The sequence below is a fragment of the Mizuhopecten yessoensis genome, unplaced genomic scaffold (genome assembly GCF_002113885.1).
Source record: "Mizuhopecten yessoensis strain PY_sf001 unplaced genomic scaffold, ASM211388v2 scaffold10209, whole genome shotgun sequence".
NCBI lineage: Eukaryota > Metazoa > Mollusca > Bivalvia > Pectinida > Pectinidae > Mizuhopecten > Mizuhopecten yessoensis.
In genome coordinates this window covers 310693-323463 of record NW_018408433.1, presented here as the reverse complement: position 1 = coordinate 323463, position 12771 = coordinate 310693, and the positions used below count along the sequence as shown (strand labels likewise).

General features: G+C 36.0%; 1 protein-coding gene across 2 annotated transcripts in view; it reads right to left on the bottom strand.

The window, feature by feature from the left end:
• Positions 1–3584: 3584 nt before the first annotated feature.
• Positions 3585–12771, bottom strand: part of LOC110459760 (collagen alpha-3(VI) chain-like) — a 32355-nt gene continuing 23168 nt past the window's right edge. The window contains exons 13-21 of one of the 2 annotated variants that reach the window (XM_021512179.1): positions 12529–12543; positions 10245–10811; positions 9322–9339; positions 7853–7882; positions 7203–7247; positions 6327–6556; positions 5452–5788; positions 4848–4973; positions 3585–3723 (exon numbers count right to left, since the gene is read on the bottom strand). In XM_021512179.1, coding sequence (XP_021367854.1) covers positions 4855–4973; positions 5452–5788; positions 6327–6556; positions 7203–7247; positions 7853–7882; positions 9322–9339; positions 10245–10811; positions 12529–12543 — 1361 coding nt within the window. In that variant the 3' untranslated portion in view covers positions 3585–3723; positions 4848–4854. The remainder of the gene's footprint in view (positions 3724–4847; positions 4974–5451; positions 5789–6326; positions 6557–7202; positions 7248–7852; positions 7883–9321; positions 9340–10244; positions 10812–12528; positions 12544–12771) is intronic. The other variant, XM_021512180.1, reaches the window with a different exon arrangement.

Below are 12771 nucleotides of genomic sequence, written 5' to 3'. Positions count from 1 at the left end.
AACAAGCATTAGCCTTGTGTTTGGTCAGGATCTTTTTTTGCCTGGCACCAATCAAATAGCTAGCCGCGTGTCTTCAATTTTGCTATGACATATTCCAGGGGTGCAGAGAGCGAAAGTGAGCGTAATCCCTGGCTATCGAGGATGTTGGAATATAGAGGAACTCAGGAAGAAGTTCCAGGCGTTATTTTTTCTTGTAGACTTTGTATTTCGAATTTGTATTTGTTTATTTTGGTAGTTGTATTTTAAATTAAGACAAATCCCCGTTTGTGTGTGTGTGTGTTTTTTTTTTTAGGTGGGGGGAGGGAGGCAATATTGCACTACTTAAAAGGCATAACACGTTAAAATGACATTTCCAGTATTCATTGGTCCTTTTCAGAAATGACAACATTGACCTTAAATCCTAAATATTAGTGAAAGAGTAATAGTTATGGCATGCACTTTGTGAACATTTTTGATGGTATATATAACACATATATAATACATTTTTGTTCAAACTTATTCCTTGATTTTCTAGTTACCAGTTCCGTCAGGCGGCGACCGTCAATCGGAAACTATTCGGGAATTTCCGTCATAATTTCCTTCCGACGTTACATAATGATTGGTCCCCGAGTACTCCCTTATAAGTTTGACGGAAGTACCTGAACCGTTTCCGATCGGAAAGCATTCAAGTGTAATGGTTCTTACTTTAATTGGATTACAACATTTTGTTGCTCGTGGTTTTATCTAACATTTGTGCAAAGGAAATATAAATATTGTATTTTTAAATATGTGACTCATTCAAATATCTAAAACAAACAAGAGGCCCATGGGCCTTAACGGTCACCTGATATATTTAAACAGAGAGTTGATTTTTGTTTTTAACATGAACAGAAGTATTATTCAAAGTGACAAAAACAATAAAACGACCTTATTCAATATCTAGCATGCAGATTTAAGACTGAAAAGTATTTGAAACTAGCACCTCTGTTTCTAAACAAGGAAAATGAAGAAAATTTAGCACACAGACTCCATTGGGCCCCACCCTACAGCCCTTGGGGGTAGGGATGGCTCAACATTTTCAAAGTATCAAACTGTCAACTTAGGGTTATAATTCCAATCAAGTTATCAACATGTAATATTCAAAGTATCATTTGCCATTATAAACCATAACAAATTTTGCCCCCCCCCCTCCTTCCCTAGGGGTAAACGTGAGACCCTAGGGTCATAAAATTCACAATTTTGGTAGAGCACCTTAAAACCCTTCCATCCATGAAGAGTATTTGATTCTACCATATCTGGTCTTGAGAAGAAGATTTTGAAATTTCAGTCAATTCGACTCTTTTGCCCCACCCATCAGCCCCTGGGGATCAGTCAGGGCTGATATGTGCAGACGTGAGACCACAGGGTCAAGCAATTCACAATTTTAGTAAAGCACCTTAAGACCCTTCAATCTATGAAGAGTATTTGATTCTACCATATCTGGATCTTGAGAAGAAGATTTTTTAAATTTTGGTCAATGTGACCCTTTTTGGCCCCGCCCTTCAGGCCCCTGGGGGCTGGGGACCATATTATTCACCATTTTAGTTGACCTTTGGCCATGGAAGGTTTCTGCAAAATTTCATTGAAATTGGTTCAGGGGTTTTGGAGAAGAAGTCGAAAATGTAAATTGTTTACGGACGCACGACGGACGACGGCGGACAAAAGGCGATCGCAATAGGTCACTTGAGACTTTGTCTCAGGTGACCAAAAGACATAGATGGTATAGTTGTCGACCTTTTTATACAGCTTGTGGGGTTTGGTTTGGTTTCATTTTGTTTAACGTCCTATTAACAGCTAAGGTAATTTTAGGACGTACCTCCATGTATGTTGTGTATGCGTGCATGTGTGTATGTGTGCCGGAGGCAGGGTATGTTGGATATTTGTCTCCTTGTGATAGCGCGGATCTTATGCCGACTTTATAGTGCTATCTCACTGAAATACCATGCCGAAGGCACCCAACACAGTACTCTGCTCGGTCACATTAGATGGGATTTTGAAGTCAACAACAAGCAATGAAATTGCTTATGCAGACTATCCTATTTATATCCTTTATATAGTTTCCAAGGAGTGGCGGTTGGTTTTCTTGTTTTTATTTAACCCGAGTAAGTTACTTTTTAAATTGTATAAAGACGCCAGGTTTAAAATTGACTGGTGAAAGTAAGATAAACATGATAACCAGCCACCGCTAGTTCGGGGATCTGTCCCTCCAATTACAGTCATATGACATTCAGAAAGACATATGTTTCTCTTGTAAATACAAAATTCTTAAATCCGAACGATGAAACACTTGCTGTGAACTATATGAGGCCACTATGGAAGATGCCGGCGTAAAGCATTATGCCATGAGGTTAACATTAACAGATTGACAAATGAAATAACGCCAAGGGCGTCAGCGGATAGTTGTTTACCAAAAAGTTTACCAATCCCTAGCAGATCAAGAGTGGAGACACTCACAATAGCTGTAGGCTGTTTAAGCGTATAACAACCAGGCACGCATCTATCAAGTATATATTTGTTGGTAGATACGCCTAATATCGAATAATTTGAATCAATCAGCTTTTCTTTAGACTTAAGGATCCCAGTCTCTTTACAGGTAAAATACTAGATAATTCCTCGATAATTTTTCATACACACAGTAGTCTCCCCTTAATTTTATTTTAGAGACAGCTGTAGCGCGACTTGACATGAGTAATACATTCACTGTTGACCAGGTGGGTCAGTTGGTAAGAGTAACATGATATTGATCGGATGTACAAGGATAGACTCGCCCCATTTCATTACATAAGTCTGCGAGAATCATTTCCATGATTTTTTCTGGGGACTTTTTTTTAATGGGCCCTGCAGGTAGGGCGTAACAATTGTACCTGCTGCCCCAATTGCATGATCGTAAGAGGCGACTAAATTTGGGATCTTATCTTTTCTCTTCTTTCTAAACAACTTTCTTCTTCCGAATGTCTCCCTTGATAATGCCGTTAGTTGAGCGTTCGCCCCTGTGAGGAAGGCTTTGGGTTCTGTCCCCTGGCCGAAACATACCAGTCTGTAAACATCGTAGTTTCTACTCCTGCTTAACGCTAAGCAATTAAGGAATGGGACGACTGGTTCGCCCGTTGTCAGTATAATGTGACCGGGTGGAGTGTCCTGCTGGGTGTCTTCGGCAGTATGTTTCAGTGAGGTAGCACTATAAAGTCGGCATCAGTTCCGCGCTATCACAGGGAGACAAACACGAAGATATCGCAGCCTCCCAAAACACACACGCATACACTACACACATGCATCTTGCACACATGAGAGGCAGTCCTTAAATGATCATAGCTGTTGATAGGACGTTAAACCATACCAACCCTGAAGTAACATTTGGAGGTGAGCGGTACCTTCCATGTCTTCAACAAACATACTTAATCCGTTGTGTCAGTCCCAGCAGTATTGTTTCGTATTTTCCAATTTCTGCAACCTGTTTCTGTTGATAGTTTAAGACATAGCACACACACACACACACACACACACACACACACATATATATATATATATATATATATGCAATGTAAATAACGGACGAACAAGAGTTGTATATGTTACTAAAATTGTGTGATTTATTGAAAAGCTACAAAGAAATACCATAAAGAGGTGATGTCCCTTTTCCGAGTGAAACGATATGAGAAACTGCTAGACAATGATGGAATGGCCTAAATAATTCTTCTATACTATCTGAAAAAGAAATAAAAAATGATTAGAAATTGTCATTGATAAATAATTTCTTTCACGATATATTTTGAATATGAGATATAGATCATGAAATGTTCAAATAAAATGTTTATTGATTGATGACATTTATTTCCCTTGCAAGCATTTTGTTTCTGTTATATTACCTTTTGTTTCAAAAATTTTAAAGATCGAGATATATTCTCAATATTAAGCCTAAACTAACAGCAAGGTAAGAAATGGATGCTCTGATACCATTGACATTTCCGCAAGAACCATGTGGTTCTTTTTTTCAGCCGGTTTGGCTGAATGTGATAATCTTTCTCTCTCTATCCCTCTTTTTTCTCTGACTCTACATGTTTTACTATCCTTTACTTCCCGTCTCTCGCTGTCTTTTCTTCCTTCTTATTTTCTATTTCCGAATACAAATATAATTTATGTATATATTGCACAAATTGCCTTATCGAGTTGTTGTTTATTTACATGTATATGAAGAGAAGGACCGTGATAAGTTGTGAAAACGTGTGTCCAGTTCTTTTGTAAATATTTATTTGCAATAAAATATGTTTAAATAATGTGGTTCCTGCAAAACTACTACTTGTAAACGCTATCAAGGTCGTTTTGGGTAGCTTAGGTTAAACATGCTATCTCAATGCAATATGGAAATCAATAAAAACGCATCTCGTTGACAAAATGTCGTTAGAACGCATGTGCAATTTTGGAACGCCCCTTTAATAAATTAGGAACCTTCCTTTAAAGTTCCCTGTAACACTGTAGGCAAAATACTCGCCTTAAAACTTGTAGGAAATTAAGTAAATGGTAATACAGACGACTAAGCAGCTTAATTGGCTAGAGCAACAGCACAACAATCTGGGGTCCGGGGTTCGAATCCTCTTGTGATCTAGACTCGCTGATTTTTTACGCTTATAACACTGGAGTTGATTACATTAAGTTTGTTTCATCTTTATTATTTTCCGATAAAAGTCCCGCAATATTTCTTTGATGAAATAACTTATCAAAGCCAAACTCAGGCCGGGAAATACAGTTTCCAATGCGTAGTGACAGTGTTCGGCAGTGGTACAGAGGTCCTTAAATTTAAAAGACTCTAAAATAAACATATTGACATTTACCTGATTTTTATTGAGGTAATTTGCAATATTCACAATATTTCGCGCAGTTCCTCCGTGCCCAGCCATCGAACCTCTTACAGACCGCCTTTCCCATGCTCTCACAATCTTCCATGTCCTCGCAAACAACTGAAATTGAGAACAAGTCAATAATAAATAAACAAACATCATTTCGCTCATTATCATGACGCTTGCGTATTCAATATTCAGAACAAAAGAAATATTTTCATTTTATTTGCGAATGAATATCTATCGGATTTTTTCTTACTTTCCAATTCTGCTTTCGTCAACATCGTTGAATATAACTCAATTAACAGACCTAATTAAGTATATTTAGAAATGAATTAGTATAATTCAATATAAAAATATGTATATTGAAATTATTTAAATTTAATCGGTATTTTTAATTCCTGTTGATTCCTTAGTTTGTTTTGTTCCTGCACCAGTAGATTCCACATTGTACCACATTGTACCTTGACTGATTATAATTGGTTGCTATTAGTGATATGTTAACTGTGCTGTTTGCAAAGCTCTCCTTTGTCATGGTAATACTAATGGTGGCTGCGTAATTTGCATTGGTTTGAATAGTCTTAAAATTTGCACATACTTGCGTCAACACATGCAGATTTCTCAACCTCTACTTGTATTCCCTTAAGAGCGTTGAAATCTGCCACAGTGTAGGCTAAGCTAGGATCGGAAGCGATTTGGGTAACTTCGGCAGCATTTACACCGGCACCAATTCCAATGGAAATGACTTTCGTGCTTGTGTTATGGAGAGCAGCGGCCTCCGCTATGGTCTCGTTCTCGTCCGTTGACTGACCATCGGTCAGTACGACAAGGACATTGCCGACATCTGGTCGATCACCAGCCTCGGGGGTGAAACTTTCCTCACGTACAAACTTGAGTGCTGCCTCTGTGATGGTGTTTCCGGGAGTAAAAGGAACCTGTGTAATGAATAAAATATCACAGCTGATTGTTTATTGCATCATATTATTGTTTGTTTACTTAGGGTTAAAACATTGGACTGGCCATCAGCCAACACGATATTTTTTATATTTAAATGACCGATCTCAAATCTCTTTTTCGAAACGGTAAAACGTCACAAAAATTATAATCCACATACAAATTGGTCTGTTCAAGTTATATATAACCATAGCAACATTTGCGTTTTAAGTTTACGTTTTTGACTTCTCGTGTAAGTAATGGCGTTTCCTTTTACATATTTTAACCCATTATTGGCTGTTTGGTTTGGCTTTAGTTTATTTAACGTCCTTTTAACAGCTAAGGTCATTTAACGACGTGCCTCCGTGTTTGATGTGGATGCATGCATGTGTGTATGTGTGCTGGAGACAGGGCATGTTGGTTAACTTACCTCCTTGTGATAGCGCGGATCTGATGCTGACTTTGTAGTTCTAATGACATAAGAATTCAATAAAAATGATGATGTACGATTTTATCACCAGATATCTTCTATAAGGTTACCTTTGAAATAGCCTGCAGGACCTCGCCTCTGCTGTCATAGGTGGACAGATTAAACTGGTTGAAGACGTTTGAAGCGAAAGTGACCACACCAACGCGGACTGCATCTAGTCCGATATCGAAGTTCTGAGCAACATTGTAAACGAAGTTCTTCTGGATGGCAAAGTTAGAGGGCCCCTCACTGTTTGAGGTGTCAAGGAGGAAAATCATGTCGACTTTCTTGTAGGCACAGGCTGCAAAAGAAATTTTGTTATGGTGGTATTGGTTTGTAATAATATTGCTACATTGTTATCGCCTCATTTTCTATATTTTAAACGTGATATTACTTACACTATTTATGTACTGTTGTTTGGTTGAAGTTTTTCTCGTTTAGTCTATGCGGTATTAACGGTAGTGACGGCTGATGGATGGATAATCGATCTATAGCTTACAACAAAATACCCCCCCCCCCCCCCCCCCCCCAAAAAAAAGATAATAAAAAAATAAAACAAACTGGATTCTGAATTCAAAAACGAGCAAATGATCACACGAAAACTAACATCATTCACTAACTTAAGTTTTTGAAGTTTGTAAACCAAAAATTGAAAGTATTTCTATACCCTTTATCTTCCTTGATAACGAGACTGCAATGTTTATGGCCAAGTTAAAATCAACCTTCCGAAAAACAGGGACCGTTAAAACATAAAACAAGAGTAATTCCAAAAAGGTTAATGTGGCACACTTCGTTGTGTTTGTGGTAAACCTAGGCAAATATGTAACTTGTGATTAAAGACACAACACAATGACTGTTATGATGGCAAAAATTAAAAGCCTGAAGTAGTATAGCACATCAAAATAATGACAGTATCATATGTGTTGTATATTCATTGATGTACTTACGGACTGGAAGACTTGGAATGGTAGGTGCGGTGATAGGGGCCGTTGCTGGTAAGTACAAAAAACCCGCAATTTTAGATTAAAGAAAGCAATGTTGAATTTAATTGTTTACCCATAATGATAGTAGTAGCTAACATAACATAAATTAATATTATCATTTCATTTGAACAATTTATCTTTATTAATATATTGCTTCATTTAACATTGTTTCCATTTTAGCGCCCCTGTTAATCCACTGTTCCATGTTCTTTATCCGTCACCATTGGCTTTTATTAGATAAAAAGAAGGTATTTTGCCAGAGCATCGGCAGAATTCTCCATGTCTAGCTTTCGGTACAGAACAGATTTGACGCAGTCAGGCAGTCACAGAAGAATCGCTCTTATTAGACTTTGTATCTTGTGATAGGCCATACAATTTTCGCTGTATATTCATTTCCCTGGTATCGTATTTAGCGTTCTAAATTTGGAGATCTAGATGTTGTTTGTTTATTTAAATTGAATTGGGCTACGGCTCATCGAAAATTTCAGTCATCAAGGACAAAGCAACACTGAAAATACACGTTCGCGAAAAGGAATATATCCAATTTACGCTATATCAATTCGCCAAAATAAAACCCATTCAAGAATATTGTGCTACACGTTTTCTTTACTTACTTCGAGGATTCTCAGTTGATGTTGTTGGTGCTGTAAGCAGAAATAGTATTCTCTTGTAAATGGTAATGTTTTAAAAAAAACCATTACAAATTAGGACGTTTTTTCGAAACTGACTTCAAAAGTATCAGAAATATTAAAATTGATTGATTTTATTTACTGAGTTCTTTTTTTCATTTAAAACATGTTTATTTGTCTGTATTATATCACAATTTTAAATTAAATACGATTTTAGCCATACAAATTTTATCAAGAGCAAATGAATGAGGATAGATAATATGTGTAGAACAATGTTTAAAATTGTGTGTATACATTTTACTAGTGCACTGCAAAAACAATGCGTTACAAATTTAAAAGCCCCGAGATATTCTTTATGCAATCCGAATGTATCAGCGAATATGCAAGAAAAGCAAAAATAAAAAGTATAAATACCAGAAATAATGAGCACCAGGTCCTATATTTTTTATAAGGAAGCTATATGGATGCATTCAATATTGCTTAGAACTTCTTCAAAAACAAGGATGTTAAAAAGTATTGACAAGACCTGAAACATTTGGAAATGCAGTTTCTTCATAATATAGGTAAGGTTTGATATTTACTGGCAGAAAAATATACAGTCTAGCCTTTATTAGGAGACCACGTATGGGAGGTCCAAACAGTGGTCTCTTAACATAGGTGGTCTATTAATAAAGTTACACTTTACAGCGATGTACGATGGGGAACATTAAAATGGTCCCTTAGAACAGGTGGTCTCTTAATAGAGGTTATCGCACGAACAGGTATGCTTTGGACACGTATTTTAACGAAACCTATAAGCACCATTAAGCGCATTGTTTCTAGTTAATGACAAAAAAATGCAATATAGCGAAGCAAAATAAAAAATGAATGTTTGTTTTCATAAGAAATTGGTAAACACATATATCTATATATTGCGTTAATAGATCAAGCATAGGCTATACATTAAAGGCTATATAGTAAGGAATATGCTTTCCTCAAAACAGTTGTTACCGTGTTTTCTTTTATTACCTTTTTTTTACATTATAGATATCAATAAACAATATATTAAAGATATATAATAAAAAAATACCAAAAATATGAGACAAAAAACGAAATCTGTAGTTCCATCAATCTAGTAGCTATACAGTATCCAAAGATACATCGTCAAGATTATTGACGATCTTACCTTCCATTTAATTCAAAGCATCTGCTCGATCAAAAACAACACGACCCGGGTAAACTTACTATTCATCGGGATGGAATAGTGGTATGTATAAAACGCAGTAGGATTCTTGATCTTACGGACAATTAGTATGATATATTGTCTTTAAAAGAATACCAAGACGGTTAGCATTATAATAATTATGCTTAAATACATACAAATAAGCAGGAAGCCATCATTAAGCTACAAAGCTGACAATACTTTAAATACGAAAGCACATTTATAATTATCCATGCGATCATCTTCGACTTGCCTGGCTCTAGTGTTGTTCCTGTAAAAATATATATAATATCTTACAATAAGGCGAGGCTTCAAAACTGCGAAATAAAATTATCGTTAAAAAGCAGCAACAAGAATAAATTAACTTTACCGTAAAAGAAATGTTGTAAACTTACATGTGGAAATATCGATTTGTTATTATTGTAACAAATTGATTAACGAACTAATCGATACAAAAAATAACAATTAAAAGGACCAAGACACAATTGTATCACTTGGTTTGCTAAGGGATGATATCGGAATGTATAAGTTATTTGGACATTAAAAATGACGAAAGAAAAGCTTAATTGATTTCAACATATAATACATAGTACGATGCAAACACGTTAATAACAGAAATTAAACAACTTACATTGTTATCTAAATTAAAATAACAGAAATAAAATGAAGATCATGTTATATGAAAAAATGTAGTATATATGTGCAATTTTACATATCATACTATCAGAGGCATAATGAAACAAAATTATACAAAAAAAATCCAGTCCATTTTCAACACATCTCAAAAACAATATATAATTGTACAAAACCACTACTTACAACTTTAACATAATTGTACTGCGAACATAAACATGAAACATAATTTAAACCGTCATAAAATTCCAGAGACTGAAAAATAAGTTTGTATACTAATAACTATGGCTTTCTAATTAAATGAAATATTTCTAGAATACTATTTGTGTTGTTATGTCTCAGGAACTATCCATTGACACATACAGCACAGCCAAACATTTGTTTGGATGTTTATTGTTGACTAGAGACTGTTTGTGTTTGTCTTCAATCATGGCAATAAACACCATTTTTATTAGAAGAAGGGTTGGAATTTGTGTGGATCCACCTCTGACAGTTGTGTATATTACGTACGATCCACCTCTGACAGTTGTATATACTACGTACCATTACAGAATTGATTTCCAATTGCACCAATTAAACCAGAAAGACTGGAAAGATCGTCTACATAAAAAGTGGTGTTTTCATCTGTGGCTATCATCTGCAGTTCATTAGTGTCAATGCCTAACCCGATTCCAATCGTGTAAACGGTGATGTTGTCTGGTGAATTGTGGACAAGTTCTGCTTCGTTGATGGTCGCGTTAGAATCTGTAGATCCTCCATCAGTTAGAAGTATAATCACGTTTTCTACACCCGGTCGAGCTCCATTTGAAGACAGGAAGCTATTTTCTCTTGCTAGTTTTAAAGCCGAATCGGTGAAAGTATTTCCGCCAACGTAAGGTATGTTCATGAGAGCTTGATCCAATGCATAACGATTGGTATAGGCATTCAGATAAAATTGGTTGATTGGGTTTGACGAGTATGTTATTACGCTTACAAGGACATGATTTACGTCAATGTTGACATTGTTTGCGAATAAATTAACAAAATCGAGTTGCTTCTGGAAATTGTCCGGCCCTTCAGTGGTTGATGAATCAAGTAAGAAAACCACATCTGCCTTCTTGCTATCACAATCTAGAGTAAACAATAACACACTTCATTATCAATTTAATTGATTTTGATGTTCCAATTATAACGACAAAGATCTTAGGTGAGCCCAATATTATTATTCAGATACCAATGAAATGATATACCTGAAGACAGTTTTTATCATTTCAAACTTGCAAAGAATGCGCTCTATGATCTTTGATCTTCATTACGTTAAAGCAGTAGGCGTAGTTTGCAAGCATCATTGCATATCTCGATGGCTTCTCACTCCGCAAACATCAGCATGTTATAAATTGTACGTCTTTATCCAAATGGCATACCATACGTATCAAAAAGCAGTTGCAACTTGCAAAGCATCGTATATGCAAAGAAGCGTTTTTGTTTTGTTTTATCATGCACCAGTTTCACAGTGCAAAAATCAGCCAGCATTTTTAACAGCCATCGGCAATCTGGAAGGTTCTTACTTTCTCATCAGAAGTATTGAACAGTGTTATGAATTGATTAATATGAAAAGTCAGGCGATGAAACCGTTGGTTCCGTTGTATAAAAGCGACGTGTAAGGCTTCGAAATAAACTCTTCTAAGCTTTTTTCATAATCCATATGCATGCGATTGGTGTAGATTAAATGAGCACATTGGTTCATAAAACCTAAAAATTTGTCTTTGAGATCACGCATTGTTCTCTGTATTGTATGCATACGAAAATGAAACCCGTCAAAAAAGCAGAGCAGAACTGAAAACACAGTATATGAATACGTCAGTTTTGGCATACCGTTTCCCTGGAAAAGTATGAAGATTATTCATGAAGCAATGGAGGATACTTATTTAAGATAAGGTTACGTAATCTCAATATTGTATGTGGCAGGAATTATTATCTAAATATAGACGTACTTATCCTGAAAGTTCATATAGTTACGATACAATCGAACAACATTTGGACGTTCCTGATCTGATTTGATAAATGTGATGTCCCTGCAATAGCTAAGGTCTTTTAAGGGCTTTGCCAATGATGTTGGAGCTATTAAGGGTTACTCCAAAGTGTCGCATCTGGAAACGGTAACTCGGAAAGTAACACCCAGTTACACAATTCTGACAGCGTGCTAACCAATCATTACCGCCCCCTGTTTAAAGCAGAACGTCAAGCAGAGAGTAGTAGCTATCGATTTAAACAACTTTAGTTAGTTGTTGGTCAGGGGACAGAACAACATTCCTTGCTGGAAAAACGGTTAACACGTGGTATTGCCAAATAGGGCATTATGAGCAATGAAGTATATCAGTTGGAACAGCAAACGTTTTAGTCGCATTCGTGTCCACAAGTAGAAAGCATGGAAGAAAATCCAAATGCAGGGTTTCCACATAAGTCGAGTCTGACGATCTGACAATGCTTTGACATCATTTATGGAAGTCAATCGGTTTTTTTTTTATAAATAAAGGCGTTTCTTTGTGAAAGCAAATATCTTTCACAATGATTAAGCTGCATTTCAAAGAACAAACAGTATAGTTTTGCACATTTTCATACATTTGTTTGTCAAAGCAAAGCTGTTCTCATTGCAATGATTTAACCTCCGTTCAGAGTACAAGCAATGCAATCGTGCTAGTTTTGTTGAAAAGCAAAGCAATTCTTAATTGTTCGCAACGCTTTTAGAAAGACATTATTATTTGTGATGGGCAATAATAAAACGAATCACCATGTTATAAAGCGATAACTCATTTTCCATAACAAGCAATGCATGTTTGATACATACCTTTTTCCGTTGGAGCTATAACATAACGTATGAAAGGTGATGTATTTTGAATAAAAAAGGAGGAGTATTTTCTCGTTCGTTAGTAACAACCCTCAAAGTAATGCTGATGCAACGACTTTTTTTGGAGCTTGTTATGATTCGACGTGCGCCATTGTCAGATGATTTTTTTTGATAGGCAAAATGCACATGCTATTTATAAAACCGTTATTTCAAAACTACACGAGAAATATCATTCAGTCCAAG